The sequence below is a fragment of the Vigna radiata genome, chromosome 3 (assembly GCF_000741045.1).
Source record: "Vigna radiata var. radiata cultivar VC1973A chromosome 3, Vradiata_ver6, whole genome shotgun sequence".
Classification (NCBI taxonomy): Eukaryota; Viridiplantae; Streptophyta; class Magnoliopsida; order Fabales; family Fabaceae; genus Vigna; species Vigna radiata.
Window position 1 is genome coordinate 3,407,928 of NC_028353.1, and position 21,327 is coordinate 3,429,254.

The 21,327-nt window shown below is 28.7% G+C and overlaps 1 protein-coding gene across 6 annotated transcripts; it reads right to left on the reverse strand.

Moving 5' to 3' along the window:
- Positions 1–17,655: 17,655 nt before the first annotated feature.
- On the reverse strand, positions 17,656–21,024 carry LOC106756799 (DET1- and DDB1-associated protein 1). 6 transcript variants are annotated; one of them, XM_014639389.2, is made up of 6 exons: positions 20,887–21,024; positions 20,411–20,556; positions 20,229–20,328; positions 18,812–18,872; positions 18,399–18,460; positions 17,656–18,264 (listed from the first exon to the last, which is right to left on the reverse strand). In XM_014639389.2, exons 3-6 carry the CDS (start codon positions 20,310–20,312, stop codon positions 18,190–18,192), a joined length of 282 nt encoding a protein of 93 aa, XP_014494875.1. In that variant the 5' UTR covers positions 20,313–20,328; positions 20,411–20,556; positions 20,887–21,024; the 3' UTR covers positions 17,656–18,189. The 6 variants fall into 6 exon arrangements, with proteins under 6 accessions (XP_014494875.1, XP_014494873.1, XP_014494872.1 ...); XM_014639387.2 differs by having other exon boundaries at positions 20,229–20,325; positions 20,887–21,023; XM_014639386.2 differs by having other exon boundaries at positions 20,229–20,325; positions 20,396–20,556; positions 20,887–21,023.
- Positions 21,025–21,327: the final 303 nt, after the last annotated feature.

Consider the following 21,327-nt stretch of genomic DNA (forward strand, 5'->3'; position numbering starts at 1 on the left):
TTTGGCCGAATCATCTCGACATCTAATCTAAGAAACTCGGCTTGATTATAAGCTTGAATTGACTTGAGTCGACCTTCGATCAAAGCCAAAGGTCAAGTCGACTAGGTCTGGATCAATGGTTAAGCTAAATTGACTCCCATAAAGTCTACCCAAGTCACCTAGAAGGTTAAGGCATGTTGGTTCATGTCGATTTGGCATAACCGAAGGTCGAGCCAATTTAGCTTAAATCAAAGGTCAAGCAAATATTTTCATAAACCAAAGGTCGAGCTAGGTCAACTAGGATCGAAGTTCATGTTGAGTAAATTGGGATCGAAGGTTGAGCCGAATCAACCAAGGTCAGAGGTCAAGCTGAGTTGGACAAGGCTAAAGGTTGAACTGAGTTGATCAAGGTAGAGTCAATTCGAGTTAATTTGGGGGAAGGCCAAGTTGAGTTGGTCAAGACTAAAGGTCACTGTGGCCAAAAGTTGAGTCAAGTCGGTCAGGGCCAAAAGTCAAGTCGAGTCATTTAGGACCAAAAATTGAGCTTAATCAGCCTAAGATAAAGGTCGAGCCTAGTCGCCTAGGCCGAAGGTTGAACCGAGTTGATCCGGCCATAATGTTAAGCCGAATCGATCCGGGCGAAGGTTGAGCCCAGTTAGTTGAGGTCGAATGTCGAGCTGAGTCTGTCTTGGCCAAAGGTAGAGTCGAGTTTACGAAGGTCGAGCCGAGTTGTCTAGACCGAAGGTCGAGCTGAGTTAGCCCGAGCTTAATGTTGAGTCGAGTTGGCCTAAGTCGAATGTTAAGCCGAGTTTACCTGAGTTGATTATCAAGCTGAGTCGATCCTGACTGAAGTCAAGACAAGTTATCCCAGATCAAAAGTCGAGCTAACTCAACTTGAACATGAGGGTGAAGTTGAGTTTGGCTTAAAATAGAAATTAAATGCTTTAGCCAAACAAGAAAAAATTTAAATCTAAGATATTTTAATTACTTTATCCAAACAAATTATTTATGAAACGAAGAGAATTTAGTTACAAGTAATTCGAATAATATGTATTTCAATTTATTGAAATTGTTGAAATCCATCATCCAAAGTTAAGGATAAGGTTGAGGTTTTGGGAGAGTTGGAACAACATCTTTCCATTAGTCAAATTTGCACTAGTATTGAGATACTAAAAATGTTTTGGTGTGATCAAAATGATTGCAACAAACTTGAAAAGATATGACAAATATAAAACTATATGATAAGTAGGCAAAAATAACCATGTATTTTGAAGGTTTTCTCTTACAATAAGTGTTGGATGTAGGTATGACAACGAGTCGGGTCGGATACAGATACTGTCTATCTGCAACCCAACCCGTAAAATGGAAATTCAATCCGCAACCTGCTCGCCACCCGTACGAGTACCCGTTTCAAAAAAACCTACATGTATTTTAAACCCGTGAGTATCCATGGATACTTACAAATATTAAAAAATATATTTTTTCTATAAATTTTTAAAATAAAATTTAAATAAAATTAAAAAGAAATATATAAAATTAATCTAAATTAAAATTTAATTTTAATTAAATTTAATGTAATAAAATAAAAATTAATTTTATTTTAAATTAAATTAAATTAAATATAATATAAATTAAATTATTATTTTAAGTTTTTACAGATAATACATGCAAAGATGAAGTAGTATAATATTTATATCCAACATATTTATAAAGTGATATTAAAATACTTATTACTCCGATTCGCAGATATTAAAAATATTTTTTTTATTGATGTAAAATAATGAATATAGTATTTAAATAAATCACGCACTGAAAAAGATATAATTATCTTTAATTAAAATTATATTAATTAACAATTTTTTTACTTTTAACTTTACCAAATTTTAAAACCAATTCATACTCTTACAAATGAAGGTTGTAAAAATACATTTAAATTTATTTTAAAATAGAAAAACTGTTTGGAACTAACTTTTTCTATAATATTGTTATATTATACCTCAACCAACACGCATCGAATAAAGATAAAACAAAACAATTTTTTTTCGTAGGAATTGATTCTTTTATTAAATAATTAGAAAAGTTTCTGCAAAAAAGAAAAATACAAACATTTTTTTTAAGTATTGTAGTTCGAACCTTCTTGCCCACTGAGATTTCCAAATTCTTTTCTTCCTTTGCGTTTGGAAATTGTCTTATGGAGTGCGCGGAAAAACCTTATTTAACGCGCCATTGAGCGCGTGATCATCAAATCAAATTCAAGGTTAGTCAAAATTATAATGAATACTAATGCTTATCATTTACTAATAAGCCCAATCATCATTATTCTTCCCATATAAGATATAGACGATTGGCTTGCGTGGCCAATTCAAACATATTTGAAAAAAAAAGGGGTCAAAAGCAATAAAAAAATAGTTACCAAAATTTTAAATTTATATTTTAAAGTTTTTCCACCTTCGTTATCTATATGCTCATATAATTTGTATTTTTATACCAAGTTTCTTCGCATAACATCTTTTAAATCTAAAATCTCTGTCACAAGTCATGACCAAAACTACAAGTGTTAAAATATACAATGCCTCAATAATTAGTTCTCAAAATATCTAAATTAACTTAAAATTGAAATTATTTTCAATAACCACACAAAGTTATTGTTTACTTTTATTTCTATAATGTGGTATTTCTTTTCCTTAATCTATTAAAATTAATATAAAACACTTAATTACATTTTTAGATATTTGTTTATTTATGTAATTTAAATCTAAGTATATGTAAATATTTTTTCTTTCGTGTTCATAACTCATATTTCTGTTTTAACCCCTTATAATATAATTATTTTATCTTTTATAATATAATAGTTATTGACTGAATATTTTTAAGAGTAACTACTATTTTGAATTTCTTTTAATAAAATTCAAATACAATAAATAACGGAAGAAAATGGTAAACCAAAATATAATTTTTAAATCATTTTTGTAATGTTAAACTTAGGTAGTTTTATTTTAACAATTAAATATATTTGACCTATAAAAATTAAAAAATTAATATAATTTATATTATTTTGTAGAGTATATGATTAATATACTTGATACGAACAAAAATAAATAAAATGGAAACTAAAATAATTTATAATAATTTACTAAATGAATTTATTATATTGGATCAAACATATTTTCATATTATCTCTACTTCAAAATTTTAGGTACAACGAATGAAAAAAAAAATTATATATATACTAATAAATAAAAGGTTTAATGTCTCAGTAGATTTTTATTTTCGTTCAAAATTTTAAATAGGTCATTTTCTTTTTTATGTGAGTCTTTATTCATGTAAAATTGAATCAAATACGACCTTTTCGTCAAATTGAGATAACACCATTAAGAGCGATATGCTGACAGTGTAGTTTTTTATGATGTGGTATTAAGAACGTGACTGAATTGTATTTTTTAATTTTTTAATTAAAAAATGAAATAAAAATAATTACACGATCATGATATTCTTCTTAACGTCTTTATCTCAATTTGACGTGAAAGTCTTATTTGATTCAATTTTAGGTTTTATTTAATTTAATTTTAAGAAAGTAAGAATTTAATTGAGATCCAGAAAAAAGAAAACCTATTTAAAATTTTTGACGAAAACAAAAATCGATCGAAACATTAAACCTAAATAAAATGTATCAGTATAAAATAGAAATGTAAAAGATGGTGGAAGGAATAAGGAAACTGTTTGAAAGGCATCACATCACTGAAGAATAAACAGTTACTTCTCTCAAAAACAATTGATTACGCCATTAGTGTATGCAAGTAACCTATTAATAATTGAGACACCTATAGGCGGCGGAAGAAACTCACAATAATAAAAAGATTTAATTTCTTTTCTTTTTATTTTATTTATTTTTTCATTCTTAACGTTTCGAGTCTAAATATACTTTATCATTTTTTAACTAGTATGATGAAAGAGATTAGGAGACATATAAAATTGAATAAAATAAAAAATCTTCATACTTCTATCAAATCCTCGATCAAGAGAGAAAAAAAAAATAAATATTCGATTTAATTAATTTTTAATTTTTACATAAATTTAGATATTTTAATTAAATTTTTATTAATTTATTTATTTATTAGATATCTAAAATTTTATATTTTTGATTGAATTTTTATAATTTAATTTTTTTATGGTTATATTAATTTAAGATGTCGTTTCTAAGAATCGATATTTTATTTTGAGAATGTCTTCATCCATTGAAAGAGAGATATGCAAATTATTACTAACTTTAGTCTTATAGAATTTGGACCACTTGGACATTGATAAAGAAAGAAATAAATAAAATTTATTATATTATCAGTACTTTAATTTTTCATATTATTTAATTATCTTATTTACCTTTTTCATTTTGATTAATGTTTTGATTCTTTAAAGTCGTTTACTTAACTTTCTTCTAAATGCGGTGACTTCATGGAATTATGTTTATGTTTATTTACTTTTGAATTAGTTACAATGATAAAATTTTGAAATTTATTATTTTTCATTAAATTTATAAAATCTTAAAGAAAAGCTAATATTTGAAGTAAAAATTTTCATTAATCTAGTTTTCTTTCCGTAGTGAAAACAAATTCTACTGTTACAAAATATAAATCATCTAACAATTCTTTAATTTTCTGAGGCTTAATACCTCCCTTGGTCTTCGTATTTGTGTGAAAATCTTAATTCGGTCTTCAAGTTTTGAACTGTCTCAATTGGGTCATAATTTTTGTAAAAATGCACACATTTTACCCCCAATCATTAACTGATCTCAAACGACGTTAAGTTTAGCTGACGTGGTAACCAGAAGACATGTTGACGTGTATTATTTAATTATATGAATTATTTTTTAAAATAAGCAGTGTTTCACGTGGCACAATGCCTATTATTTAGTTTATTTGAATTAGGGATTTTATTCATCTCTCTGAAAATCAGGGATTTTACACAAATTATCTCGTAGGCTCAAAAAATAAAGTCACCAGAAAACTCGCGTAACCAGTGCAATCAGTCTCACAGCCTTTTCTGCAAATGAACCAACTTGGTAACCTATAGGTTCATCACCAGCCTTTAAGCTATTTATTCCACTGATAGCAGAAGATAACTGTTGCATAGTGAGATCAGTTAGCGATTGGGGTAAAATGTGTGCATTTTTACAAAAATTATGACCCAATTGAGCAGTTCAAAACTTGAGGACCGAACTGAGATTTTCACACAAATACGAGGACCAAGAAGGGATTAAGCGTCAGCATACCACGTCAGCTAAACTTAACGTCGTTTGAGATCAATTAACGGTTGGGGTAAAATGTGTGCATTTTTACAAAAATTATGACCTAATTGAGACAATTCAAAACTTGAGGACCGAACTGAGATTTTCACACAAATACGAAGATCGATGGAGGTATTAAATCATTTTCTAAAGACATTTTTTTATTAGAACTTACAAATTAAAAGGTGATATAATATGGGATAATTGGACCCAACCAAGTTTTACTTTTAAACAATTTTTTTTTCTCAAACCTTAATTTATTTTTTATTATTTTGCTTGCATGCTTGGATTTTAATGATTATGTGACCAATGTCAAATGAATGAATCTCTATTAATAATAATATGTAGTGATGTATTAATTTGTAAATCAAGTTTGTTAATAACAAGTTAGGAACTTCTTTAACTTTCTAAAATTCCAGCATAATTCCTTTAAAGAGTATAAAAATTAAATTAAGAGAAACTAAATTGATTTACAACTACCAACACATAAAAGACCTTTTTAAGGTTTTTCTTTCAACATTATAATAAGAGATGCAAATTTATGTTGGACACTATCAATAATTGTCATAAATTTATGTTAAAAACTTCTAATGATTAATGTAAATTTACGTCGAACACTTCCAACATAAATTTACATTAATCTTTTACAAATATCGACGTAGAAAATTATAATCAATAAAAAATTACAATAAAAAAAACATTTATGAAATTTATACCTTTGTGTGTTCTTATCAAATGAACAATTTTGATAAAGTTAAAAAGAGTTAGTAAATAAAGAAGTCAACTTTAGGACAAAGATTGAACCACTCAAGAAGAAGATTGAGTTGTCCAGATTCAAGGGCATTGAAGTCAAAGTTCATCATTCACTTAAATACCCTTAAACCTGTACAACTTAATCTTCTCCTAAGTAGTCCAACTTTTGTCTTAACTTTTATAAGCATTATTGAATGTAGGGAAAAATAACGTATGAGATTAATTTGATATTTATTAGCAAGTCCCTCTAATGTCAATACCATGAAAAACTTTGACCATTACTCTATTTTTAGGGCAAGTGTAGCAGCATAAGACAATACCTCATTAAACTAAATTCATAAAAAAGAGAATGAATCTTACCCATATAATTAGCCATAGAGTCATATATAATAATCTAAGATATCTAACAATCACTAACTCTTATTCAACTTCATAAAAAATCATTCAATTGATACACAACACAAAAAACTAAAACACGTTAAAAAAATATCCATTTTATTATAGTTTTTTTATTAGGTAAAAAAATGAACCAAGGTAAGAACCAATTTTAGATTTTAATAAACATGGTATACAAAAAAAAGGGGGGCATTCATGCAAAGTCATGACCAAGTTCTTAAAAAAAATCCAATCATAAATGAAAATGCAAACTTTAGTGAACAAAACTCAAAGACAAAACCAATTGGACATAAGTATTCTCCATAAGATGATCTGTCACTAAAGAAAAGGACTTGGTTAGAAAATACCACCAAACCACCACCCTTTTGTCATTGGAGATGAAATCCAATGTCGCAAGAGCATTTTGATGTGGTTTTCCATAATGAGAATAAAGAAGAGAACCTATGGATATAAATATAAGAAGAAATTTAAGTTAGACCACTTATGGGCCGACATAAATGAAATCATTTACGTCAAGTTATTCAATGTTCAACATAAATGATCTTGTTAACATTATTTCATAAGTGATTCATGTAAAATCGTTATACTTATTTACAAAAATGTCATCGTGTATTTTTATATCTATTGTTTTTACCTCATATGTAAATAAGGTGAAGTCAAAGACAATTTTTGTGTTAGTGAAGTTTAGTAAATATTAGAAATTGAGAAATTGAAACTCTAATTATTTAAAACCTTATTATATATATATATATATATATATATATATATATATATATATATATATATATATATTAATGGATTTAATAATATTGATTTGTATGCAAGGGTATACACTAAAGATTTTATTGGATTTATTTAAGGTTTAATGAATACTTTGATTCCTATATCGAAGGAAAATATTAATTTGCTTCTCAATATTTTTTTTTACTCAAATTGATTTCCAATTTTGTTTAAAATCGTGAAATGTTGGTCCTTCGGTTAAATTGAAGTTAATGTTGTCTAGTGGATGTCATGTGTCATTATCTTGAATTTTTTTGTGTTTTCGTTTTTTTAAGTCTTTTTTCATCCATTCACCTCCTTCCTCCTCCTCCACTACTCAATCCCTCCATCTTCTTCCTCCTCTTCCTCTTTCCCTACATCACCCCATCATCCGCTTTCTCATCGCCCCCGACATCCCCTCCTACACCACCACCAACCCTAACACTGTAAACACCACACTATTGTCACCATTTAATTGATTTGTATATATCATTGCAAAGTATATACAAATGTAAAGAAACTTGTTCCCATTGAGAAAGGCCAATTCTCATGCTAAACAAGCCTTAAAGAGCTCTTATTTTAGCACAATAAATTCAATTATGGGCAAAGTTGCAACTCTCTTATGGGGTTGAAATTGGGAATTTTTATGGTGGTGTGAAAGTTTTGGAGTTGAGATTAGTGGTGTGTGAAGGAGGAGGAGAAAAAAGATGGAGGATGCAGTAATTTCTTCTGCCATAAGAGTTTGGTCACTTAAGTATGAAAAGATGTGGACCTAATTATACATTTGAACTAGGAAGAGATTAAGATAATTTATCTCCTTTCAAAGGATGTTTCTCAATTGACCATCCCTATTTATGATTTTTTTTTCTTGTTTTATGATTTACTTGAATTAAGTATTGTTTATTTATTTGCTGTCTGGTGAATTTTGACATCAAGTTTTTGAAGAATCTATGATTAGTTACGGGTGAACATTTACTTTAAGCACAATGGAACTTAAAGTTTTTATTAATAACCCTAATCAAATATATGAAAGTAGTCATGAAAAGTTTTAACTAACTACATAAGTTTGAAAAGAGGATATTTTAGTCTAGTAAGGATTTTCATTTAAGTTAGAGTTGCTTGAAAGAGTTAGAGTTAAGTGTCACTTGATAATCAAAAGTTTCTAATGTGTGTTAGTCTTTCAATATTAGTACAATGCAATTTTTTTTTAAAAAAAGTGTTAAATATGTTTTTGATTTTTTAACTTTTAATGAAAATTGGAATTAGTCATTTTTAGAAACTTTGTCCCCTCCTAATTTTAGAAATGTGTGGATTTAATTCTTTTAATAAAATTTTATTAAGTTTACTTGACGTTTCATGACAACATTTGAATTGTTTATATTGTTTGATACGTTTTTATTTAAATGTTACATTTGAATATTAATTGAGAAACACATTTGAAATGTCAAAAACTTAATAAAATGTGATTAAAATGACTAAATTTATACATTTCTATAGTTGATGAACTAAATTGAACTAAAATTTTAAAAAGAGATTAATTTCAATTTTCAGTAAAAATTAAATGATAAAAACATTTTTAAAAACTTTAAGAAAAATTATAATAATATATGATTGATGTGATATATAAAATAATTATCATTTAGATAAATAATAGAATAAGAAATTAAATTATCATCAGTAAAAAACTTTAATTTATTAATTTTATTTAAGCTCCCTCAATTATTGAGGTAATTGATTAAGTGTTTAGTTCACAGTAATTATCATGCCTATTTATTAGAAGAAAATTAACTTTAATAATATGAAATTAGCATTGAATTTCTATTTTTTCTTTGTAAATTTAAAATTTTATAAATTTAAAATTCTTAATGTAATAACAAATTTAAATTTTGATGTACTGAGACCGTAATTTTTGTTTTCTTCTTATTATAATAATAATAAAAATATATCAAATACTTATTATACTAAATTATTTATTTATTTATTGTTAATTCACTTAACATATATGTTTTTGTATGGTATTTAATTGTTCTAAATAAAGGAGCACGCCATTCTTTGATTACAAGGATCTCAAGGAAAATGTATAAAAAATTGAAAAATATTTTCTTTAGATTTTAAATATATTATAGTATGGATTTATATAGATATTTAAGCAAACTCGTGCCTCTAAAGTTAAATACTTACGTTTTAGGACTTTAGATATGAGTTTTAACTATTTGTAATTAGAAAACAGACTGATTTTATATGGGATGAGAGATGAAAGTTTAAACTTTTGATCGAAAAAGTAATATTTAATTTTCACAAAGTTAATCTTTTGAAAGAGAATAATAAAAAAAAAAAAATACTCCATATCACAAGAAAAAAGAAAGGAAAAATTTCTTTTTAACAACTTTTTTAACAAATTTTTGACAACGCATACGTGGTAGTTTGTGATTAGTTAAATATTTTTTAAATATAAATTCAAATAGACAATAAAATAATGACACGTTATATAAAAAAAATTATAAAAGATATTGTTAAAATATCATTGTAAAAAAAATCCATGAATTTAGGAAAGAACCTAAATTGCCGAAATTAAAGTTAAAAAGCTAATTAAATGAATGCGTTAATTAAGGTTTTTGGAGTATGAAAATGCGGTGATAATAGTGCAGAGCCATACCTTTCGTCCATAACTTTACACAACTACCAAAAACTCTAAACTTTACCAATTATTAATAATGAGTAAAAAACATGTTACAAGAAGATCTACAACAACTATTCACTCATTTTAAGAAAGTGTTTTATGAAATTAAATTAATTATTATGCTCATTACTGATTAAAATTATTTCTTGGAATATATGAAATCTGGCATGAGAAATGTGACGTGTTTAAAAATATAAATAAGACTAAAATTTGAATATGTTTATTCTTCTTTTGTCTAATATTTTTTCTTAAATTCATCTTCAATTCTTATCTATTTTAGAATTTGATTGCATCATACACATTGTTTAGGTAGGTTTATGTTGAAATATAGCAAATATTTGTGTTAGGTTTTTTTTTAATAGATTATTTTCTTTTTTTTTTTTTCTTCTCAATTGGATCCTCTTTCACAGAGCATCGACGGTGGAAAGTTGTTGTAATAGATTTCCAGTTTTACTATGAGAAATCATGAATTCTCTCATTCCCAATTTGCTTTTTATTAGCCCTAATTTGGTGATGTTTTGATTTTAGATTTCAGAAAACCTTTTTTATTTATGTTGTAATTAAACAATTTTCATCCAAGACCCTCTACATATGTCACGTTTTTTAAGTATTTCACCTTACATTGACAAGTCACTTGAAAGTTAATCTCGTTAATCCAATTTAATGGCAGAGAGTCAATCACTTCAAATTTTCACTTTTGGGGACCCAATTGAAAAAAGAAATAAGATAAGAAAGGGACTCAACATAAATAAGGACTAAGAAAATGATTAATCCTATAGGAAATGTATATATTAACACCAATAAAACATAAGTCAAATTCATATAAAAGTTGATATAGTTTTAACCAAAAATCTTAATAAAATAAATTTAAAATCCTATTCCTTATTTAACTTTTCTCAATTATATTTAATAAGAGACTTAAATTCAAATTTATATTCACTAACAACATATTAACTTATTAATATCAAAATGAATTATATAAGAATCTAGAAAATAGAGTATTAGAGTTGATAAGTGTTTAAAATAATGAGACCGAATATTTTAATTTTAAAATAATTCAATAATATAAATAAAATTTTTTAAACTCGTCTTATTACTTAAAACACTAACTACCTCTCTAAAACTTTTCCTCCAAGTTCTCTCTCCCTTCTCTCTACAAAATCTATCTCCTCGATTTGACGATCATCAGGAAGTGTCTAGGAGATCATAACTGAGTAATATTCATTCCTATTTGATTAGTTTATGGTTTAGAGCAAGTAAGTTCCGATTCCTTTTTTTTTCGTTTTTAGGTTGAGATCATGCATGGTGATTTCTTCTTGCATGCGTCCTTTGATATCTTCTTCTAGTTTCTTGATAATCAAGGTTCCAAGGACTCTTTTTGGCCACACTTCTGTGTTTTGTAGCTGTTACTAGAATTCCTTGTGATTGAAGCAATTGTTGTGTGCCCTTAGAGCTGTGATAGTTCTTTTTGAGGTTAGAGAAACTAATGTTTTATTTAATTTTGAGTTATAAAGTATAAAATGATAATTATTAGTATGTGAGTGGAAAGAATGTTGAATTGTATGCTTGAAATGAGTATGTTAGTATTAAATGTGTTTGATAAATTTATTTGCTTGAATGATCATGGTTGGGCATGATTACTGAATTGAATGTGTTGATGTTGTTAAATGTTTGGTGATGATTTGGTTTATGTGTTGAAAAGAAATGGTGTGGGCTGAAACATGAACTAGTTGGTATAAAAAGGGGGATTTTGATAGCTGATTTTTAGAAGTATGAGTCTAAAGAGACAAACAACAATGTGAGACATTTTGTAAGGTCAATTAGAACTTGTTGATAGCTTGAATTGATAAAAATCCAAGATTTAAGTGAGTATGAGTCAAGAGTATGGTTTAGGAAGGTTTTAAGCTTAATTTTAGGAGTATGGAATAATGAGATTTTGAATTAGAGGTTATGTGTTGAAGTGGAAGGTTGAAAGTATGTTGTTAAATCATTTCTGACTTGTTGGAGTTCCTAAGTTGATTAAAACTGAGCTAAAACTCGTGGAACAATTTTGGTCTCTAAGGTGAGGGTTTAGTTGTTTTAAGTTGAAACCTTACTGTACAACATTTGACAACTAATTTAAGTCGGGTTATATACAAATGTTTAGGTCTATAGTAGTCTAGAATCCATTCTAAGAGTGTTAGAAGTTGGTAAAAGTGGTTATAATAGGTCATGAGTGGTTTAAGAGTGCTAATTTTGCAGTTTTGATGTTGTAGAGTTATGCAGCAAGGCTAGGCAGGCTAGAGAAGCTTGTTGGGCAAATTTAGGGAAGTTCTGGCAATGAGTTCCAACAGTTAGGTGAGCCAACTCGTTGGGCTTGGAGAGCTTGTTGTTTTGACTCTCATTGGGCGAGTGGGTCTAAGGCAAATTAGGTGTTTTTGAATTCCTTCTTTTATGTGAATAATTTTAAATGGTATATTTGTTTATTGTATTATTTATGGTATGGTTTGAAATATATGACTAATGGAATAAGGTTTGTAAGGGTTCTAAGGAGAATTCTTAATGGTTGTATTAAAGTATTGTTGGTACGAATGCAGGCAACTCAGTTTTATGAGTTATTCTAACACTCTAATGATCATTCATTCTCAATTAGAGATAATTGATACATGTGGTAAAAGTAACATGAGATATTAGCGTAAGTGCTTTCAATATGACCTAAGACGCGATACAGACTAACCTGATGGGTGTGGTAGGGTGAAACCCATTAGCAATGGCTCTACAAAGCAATAAAGGCCACCACAAGTCCATGACCTGCCATAGCTCGACATTCATACTAAACTCGAATAGTCTAGTCTAGGTCTTTGGCATGATTAAGATGTGTGGTTTGAATTATATGAAATATGAACTCATGTATGAAATGTTAATGTGTATTATGATTTGTTTTGTATCACTAACTTATCATGTTTGTTTTCTCTTATGCTTGGGTGTTATTGTTTGTTTGTGTGTTGGCTATAATCATCTGATGGATGAACAGAGAAAAATAATGTGGCTGGAGCAACTATTACGTGGAGATGGTCCAGATGCATAATAATTTTAGTAGTTATATTTATAACAGTTATGTTTTTTTTTCTTTAAATAGCCTAGTAATTTGCATGTAAAATTTGTTTTTATAACTTTATGTTAAATGAATGAAATTTTATGTCCAACTTGTTAACTACTTTATTTTATTATTGATGTGATAATTTCTTTATAATATTAATGCTATCTAAAATTAGATGTTACAAGCTTAACAAAATTTTTGTATAAATTTATTTATCGTACCAATGATTGTAATTTTTTAAATTGTTTAATAAAATCATACAAAAAGAAAATGGAGACAAGATAATGATAATGGTGAAGCAAAGTTTGCATGTGTTACCGACAATAAACACAACACTACTTAAAGTAAAGGAAAATCAATGAAGTATATAACAGCAACCAGCCACATCTAAAAAATCATCAAAAACCAGAGGCGATGATGGCGGCGTTTCTTCGCATACTCTTTTGACTTCAACACAACACCGTTTCACCTTCAAAACTTTGTTCATTTTTTAAGTTCTTTTTCTATAATAATTTACATTTGTTTTCTTTACTATTCTCAACCGTTACTTCAGAATATTGAAGTTTTAAAACTGAGTATTCCAAACATAGTTTCATTTTTTGGTGTCTTGATGTCCACATCAATCTATCAATGCCTAGGAATTGGATCAGTCTTGATAGCTCTTGAAAAGTTATGTTTCTTCCAACTGAGACAACCTTTTTTCATTAACAATTGTAAACTTATGCTTTCGATAAACGAAAATTTTCAGAATTTTTAAAAATATGCAATTGTAATAATAGTAACCCTTTAGAGATTCGAGCTAAACTTTAAAGAAAAAATAAATTATAAAACCAAGGTATAAAAGTGTTTTTTCTTTTTAGAAAGAAGTGTTGTCATGAACATTTTTAAGCAGTTTACGCACAGTGTTCCTACATCTTTGCTAGACACGCCTTGCTTGTAAGAGGCAGATATTAAATTTAAGATTTTATTTAAAATTTTCTCATAAATTTAAAGATGCGAGAAGGAAATGAAAAAAGTTTCGTTAAAAACTGTCATAAAGGACCCCCAAATCATATTAGGGTGTTGTTCTCTCTACCTTTTCAAGTACTCTCCCATTTTTTCACTATTTTTATTTATTTCAAAAATATTTTACACATCTCTACTATTTTCTTTTATTTCAAAAATATCCTATATCTTCTCATTATTCTTAACAATCTTTTCCTTTCCTCTCTACATTAATGGAGCATTCACATGGTTCAGATTTGAATTTGTGATATATTACAAAATATAAAATTCAGAAGAAACTTCAATATTAGTACTTCTACCATTTCTATTTTATAAAATTAAAAGTTAGATGCAAATACAAAATAATAAACATAATAATATTAATAGTAAATAATGATATATTATTATTATTATATAGTAAATAATTAATATAACTTTTTTTTTATATTTTAAATATTTAATAATATTTTTATTTTATTTATCTGATAAATTAAATATTTTATTTAAGTTATTTGAGTCAAACGTGTCGGTGAGTTAAAACATAATATAATGTTAAAAATTATAGATATTATATGTAAAAAAGATACATGTATATAAACATTTTTCTAGAAATTTAGAACAAAATTTTACCATTTATTAAGTAATTTGAAAAGAAAAAAATATATTCAAGGACGAAAATAAGATTGAATCAAACTTATTTAAGAAAATATATCAGAAGTTCAAATTTGAGTCATGTAAATGCTCCATTAATTAATGAGGAGCCATGTAAATGTTCCATTAATGTAGAGAGAAAGAGAAAGATTGTTAAGGATAGTGGAGAGGTGTAAGGTATTGTTGGAATAAAAGAAAATAGTGAAAAGTGTAGAATATTTTTGAAATAAATTAAAATAGTGAAGAAGTGCAAGACTTACTTGGAAAAATGGAGGGAGCAATATCCATGAGATTAATATAAGATGAAGCATTGAAACATCAATAAACAATGTTTCATGAAAAACAACTAACTCAAAATAATCCTACTACAGGAAAATTGTAAATGAGAAACTCATTTAAAAAATTGTTTTATATTTACAGGAGAGGGGTGATGCCCCATAACACAAGTGAACAAAACCTCATAAGAGGGTTTTTAGAACACCTTATAATTCTCATAAACTAATAACTTGATCAAGTACATTAAATAAGCCTTTAATTAGCCAGAAGAAGCATTTAAAAATAATCTTATTAGTTTCTTTTATATTATGCTCATCATGTTGGAAAAAAAAAGTTATATGTGTATTAGATAATTAAATATCTTAAATACAAACTATTATCTTATAATTAGTTATTATAGTTATTGATTGTATTATAATCATAAGATAGAAATAAATCTATCGTGTTTCATGTAAGGACTTAGAAGATAACTAAGAGGAGTAGTGACCTTAAAAGATAATACTTTATTATTTTATTATAAAAAATAGGATTATAAATAAAATTTTCTACATTTTATGAGAATTATTATTTTTCTAAAACTCCTTTGTTTTTCTCTAAATATTTCACTCTATCTTTCATTTATTTGAAAATCGGAGTACGTCATAAGACTCTCGGCATCAAAGTTTTCAATCCCACTATATTATAATCTTGATCAGAATAAGTTCACTTTTTGACTTTCTTTTTATGTTTTCAGAAATTTGTTACATATAAAGTGTTTTGGTTTTGTATGTAGCGTTAAAGGTCTCATTTGTTTGATTAAGATTGTAAGGGTGTGTTATGATTGTTGATCAAAGTTCTTTGTATGTGGGTAGAACAACCTTTGTGAAGTAGAGCCTATGTGGTGCACCTTCTGAGTTTAGGAGCATTTATCCAGGGAAGGGAAGCTAATATTATTTTGTACTATTTCATTTATTTTTGTTTATTTTGAGTGGTTGTGAATATGTGATTAAATGATTGATTTGGTAGATTTTGAATTGTTTGATTTGGTCAATGTGTCAAACTTGGTTGTGTAGAAGTGATATTTGAATTGTGTAATTGAGTGTGAGTGTGTGAGGTGATATCTTTGACTTCTAGTGGATCATTTTAACTGACCTGTGTTAAATCTTTGGCAAAGTGTAACTGAAAGTAGTTTTTTCCACCGGGTTTATGTGTGTTTGTCTAATTATAATTATTTATTAATTATAACTTTGATAAAAGTCATAGTTAAATTCATAACAAGTAAAATGCATTTAAAATAACACATATAAGATTTGTAAAGTGATTCGATAAAGGTTTCATCAGGATTTAATTTCATGAACCAAGTTAATGTAAAATTCTATACAATATAAATTTATCTCTTTCAAACATTCACATCAAAAGAATACTAGTCCTAATTCCTTAGGAACAAGTTCTAAATCTATATGTCAAAGTGTTAATCCTTTAATCAAGTTAACATACAATTTGCATTAAGATTAGATGTCTAGAATGACCAAGTTATTGAGTCTATTCTTAGATCCCAATCCACTTGGGTGTTCTATCTTTGTCCATGTTCTAATTCGTTTTCCAATGGTTAGATACTTTAGATAACATGATATTTCATCATACACAATAATAATCTAGATAGAACATATGAACAAACAATGATTACATTGTATAAGAAAGTTTACATCATGTTGAGTTCATTACATAATGAAATGGGAATTTAACTACTCTTATACATCTAGAACATACAAGTTGGATGAAAATTGATGGTTGAATGCAGTCTTGATGTCCTAGAGTCACCTTTGACCGAATTTTGAGTTTCTCTGCATTTCCACGTACCATAACTCCCTTCCTTTCTTTCATTCACGACTTAATAACCACTTTCAGAAATTAACCTGTCTTTGGAAAAACACGCACATTCGTTGGGTAAGAATCAACTTTTGTTTTGTTTTTAACTTATTTGTCTTCCTGAGAGAGACAATATATTCGCTGAACATCTTTCTTTTTTGTTGGGCGAGCAAATTGTGGATGAGCGAAAATAATTCTAATAGTGATCACTCATCTTATAAATGTGATGAATTGATAATATATGTTATATTGTGAAATGTGTGGACTAATAGCTATGTTTAAATAAGATGGTTTTATAATATGTGATTATATAAAATATTGTTAGTTTATCCTATTATTTGTGTTGATTTTTATTTTTGTGTTGATTTTCGATATATGTGATGATCATATCCTATTTATATATGAGTAGAAGATAATGCAAGTAGAAGGATTGAGATAGTGAAACTAATTATGATTTGTTAGATGATATATATATATATATATATATATATATATATATATATATATATATATTTTTTTTTTAATCGCTTAGTAAGTTGAACATCGAAGCTTAATTCTTATGTCAACTTCCATGCAATGTTACACTCGATCAATCAAGACCGTAGCTCAGACTTAAAATAGTTTTAGAACGTCTCCTAGAAGAAAAAAAATAAACAGCCCAAAAGCCTTAAATTTTCATACAGAATACACTTTTTTTTTTTCAAATAAATTGCAAGGTCAAAATTATGAGAGGTCCTAATGTAATAAAATTTTAATTTAATAAATAAGAATTTAGTCGAATCCTTTATCCAGACATGCCCTATGGCGATAACATAATCCCTTTCATTACAAGGTAAGTGAGTTTCTTTATTCAGAAGTTGAGTAGTTCGATAGCTCCGACCAATACTTATGGTATAAGTGTTATCTCTAGATAATCTTACTAATAGATGACTCATGCAGTCTTTCTTGATATAAAAAGTGCTCTTACGATAGCATATTAACCAGCATTACAAGATGTATAATAAAGTATAAATAAATGGAATATCACAAATGGGGGGTACACCAGTTCTCTTCTCTTTTCTAAGATCAACTTCAAAGTCATCAAACCAAATTCATAACCAATAATTTGTACTAGAGTACACATTCATTTTTATCAATGATGAATGACAATAATTGCTTATTCATCTAAAAAGTTAGACAATGAAAAATACGGCACGAGCATACTCCTGAGTCGAAAAGACAGATGCATCTTGAAAATCCTCAATTAAAGCACGAATCTCTTCCTGAGAATTAATGTGGAGAATCGGTTGTCACCCTATAGCACAATAAGCAATGGAACAAAAATAAACAATGAAAGCATCATTTCTTTCACTGTAAATTTTGATGAGCAATTATATTTACAAAAACTCTCCAGTTGGCAAAATAGTCCACAATTCCAAACAAGAACCAAACTCTTGAAAAATAAGGGTATATCTACGGGAAAGTAGCTCACAATCACATGCAACAGATGGTCAATGACATGTGTCAGCTGGAAACTCTAGGTTGCTTGCATCCATGTTCTGGTAAAAGGTTATCAGATGCTGCTCTTTTTGGTTTCAACTGAAAAATACGAAAGATAATTGACATCTATTAGATCCCTGTGGGCTGATGAATGGAGGGTAGGAATGTGTACAAGCATGTGCAGACCTAACTGTACCTAAACATATTAGAGTTAACTTTTAAGAGTCACTAACCTTCTCCTCAGCATGCTGATAGATGTGTCTCAGGAGGATATTTTTGGCCTCAGTACTTATCACTGAAAGAACAAATTTCAGCAACAAGTTAGCAAACCTTCAGTTACCAAACATCAGTAGTAATTCTACCCAAATAAAAGAGAGACAGAAAATGATGGGTGTACATCTGTCAAAAAAAGAAAAAATAAAAGCCTGCAACCAATGTTTTTCATGTTTCTTACCTTTCTATATAAGCAAAACTTTTTGTGTGGCAAACAGAGAAAATAAAATTAAAGTAATGGGTTTAAAGCATCTAATTTGGATCCTCCTCCAAAATCATGACTAAAGGAAAATACATTTTTCAAACAGATTATTGATCAGATAAAAACAGAGTAAAGATTTGGCCCAGAAGTACAAAAAGTTCTAGCGACTACCTTGATCAGGTGGTGGAAGGGTCCTGCTGTGAGTAGGATGGTAAGTGGTCGGTGCCGTTTTCTGCATGAAAATAGAAGTTTCCTCTTCAGAGAACAAATGAAGATATATGATTAGGTGATCCATAGTACACTTCAGAAAAGAAAAGAGTAATGAGGTGCAAAACAGGCATGTTTAGTTTTCAGCTGAGAGATCCCCAACGTTCATTCAAAAAGTAAAACTGAGAAAATCTGTTGCTTGATTTTCAGTTCGTATCACTGCAAACTGAGTTTTGCCTCTAGTTTGAAATGGAAGATGGAGAAATTCGTTTTCCAAACTAAGTCCGTAACATACAGTTCGTTCAGTCTGTAACATAAGGTTCATTCAAACTTAAGTTTCAAACTTCAGTCAAAGTATGCCCAAAGAAGTTGTTGGCCCTAAAACTGTTTCGTTTATCCATGGCTTGGTTAGAAAAAAGGAAATGAATAGTGGAATCATAGTTTTATGCTTCAGCATAGGTATGAAATGAATCCAATGGTCTCCTTCATCTTTAATAGATAAATTTCATGAGTAATACTTATTTGTTTGTTATTTTGTGGATTAGCGATTCTAATAATCTATGGAAAAGGAAAGTACAAGTACATTCAGCAAAAGGTATTTGAAACAACTAAATTTGTCCCAGGCTAATGGAAACTAATATATGTCTGAAAGCTGGAAAGATATTTCTTATGATATAAAGAAAAAATTACGTAGAAAACTAGTCTTTCCAACTATTTAGAAAAAATGTAAAGCAATTATTTTAAAAGAAGAATTAATTCTTGCTACAATATTGAACAAGAAAACCAAATTTAACAGTACTATGTTTAGAGTTAAAAAGAACAAGAAACAAAAGGAAACAGAAAATCATCCCATCCTTGAAAAGTTTAAAACTTGGAAATTTATGAGTGCTTCAGCCTGAGGTGAAGGACAAATTGCTCAATGCCATCCTATTATGAATTAGTAATAACAATCAGAATATCAAGAAATACTCTGTCACTTGTGATAAAAAGGAACAAACGAAAAAATGTAATGATTGCAAACACATGCTCTTCTACACTACAACTTCTCTACCATGTACCAACTCAAACCTTAACGAACAATCTTAAAATGAAAAGATAGGATTGAAATAAGCACGTATGTCAACTAGAAGAAAGTCTTATCCTGATGGCTAACAACCAAATTTTGTCCTCAAGAGGCAAGTAGGTTGAGAATAAAAAACAGGGCAATTCTGTCTTCCCTAAGCATCCCCAAATAAACCCAAATAAATGTCTATAGATGAGACAGTAGTAAACGGAAAACTCAGAATCACAATCAGATTTCTCAGCAAGTGATAAAGCATACATTTGCATGATTGAATGAGTCATTACCAGGATTATCAATTTCTTAGACTACACAACTTACAGAAGAACTTGAAGGATCGGAAGGTCGAAGCTGACTGAAGTTGTGAGGGTCATAGGATGGCCAATTACCCAGTACAGACTCCATGGAGTGATGGTCGCTGCTACAAATTTCAGATAGATTAAGGCGAGAAAAAAGAGAAAATGGACGAGGAAGGTAATGACACACACAACACAAATTCCCACTCGAGAAACAGCTTTTGTGGACTTCACTTCACTTCACATTTGTGCACCCATTGCAAAGGACACCACACCACTCCACACCACCTGTCCTAACTCTAAACCCAATTATTCATTCCCGCTTGCACATGATTATATTTGTGGCTGGTAAACTGCAATTTACGAAACAGGGGTAAGTGAATTCCAATTAAAGAAAAAGGAGAAAAATCCCTAAAATCATCATCCCAGTGCGTGAAGAAGAAAATTCACTAAAACTGAATTATCAGATTATCAATCAATACAGACTTTTAGGCTCCCTAATGAACTCATCAAAATGAAAACACACACATCAAAGAACACTGAAAGCCAAAAATTGAAGATCCAGTGTTGTTTGAATGAATCAGATATTGGAAAACAGTCACAAGATAAGAAGTGAAAGCGTTAGAAATAATCCGAGTCCAAAGACAGTAGAAAATTTGGCGAGTGTCTAATCATTACATTACCCTGTGAAATTCTGAATAGGGATTTCAGATCTATGGATATGTGGTAAAGTTATGTTATGGTGGAGAAGTGAAAGAAAAGGGTAAGGTGGGCAAAATGAAAAGCTGGAAATTGCAGCCACCATTAACGACTGATCATTAATTGAAGTAACTCATGAGTTTTATTCAGATTTTTTAAATAACTTCACACATCAAATTATTTTATAATTTTGTATTGGCTTAATACCTCCTTGGTAAATCTCAATTCGGTTCTCAAGTTTTGAAGTGTCTCAATTAGGTCATAATTTTTGTAAAAATGCATACATTTTACCTCAACCATTAACTGATCTCAAACGGCGTTACGTGGTATGCTGACGTGTTGGCTTAATCCCTTCTTGGTCCTCGTATTTGTGTGAAAATCTCAGCTCGATCCTCAAGTTTGAACTGTCTCAATTGGGTCATAAT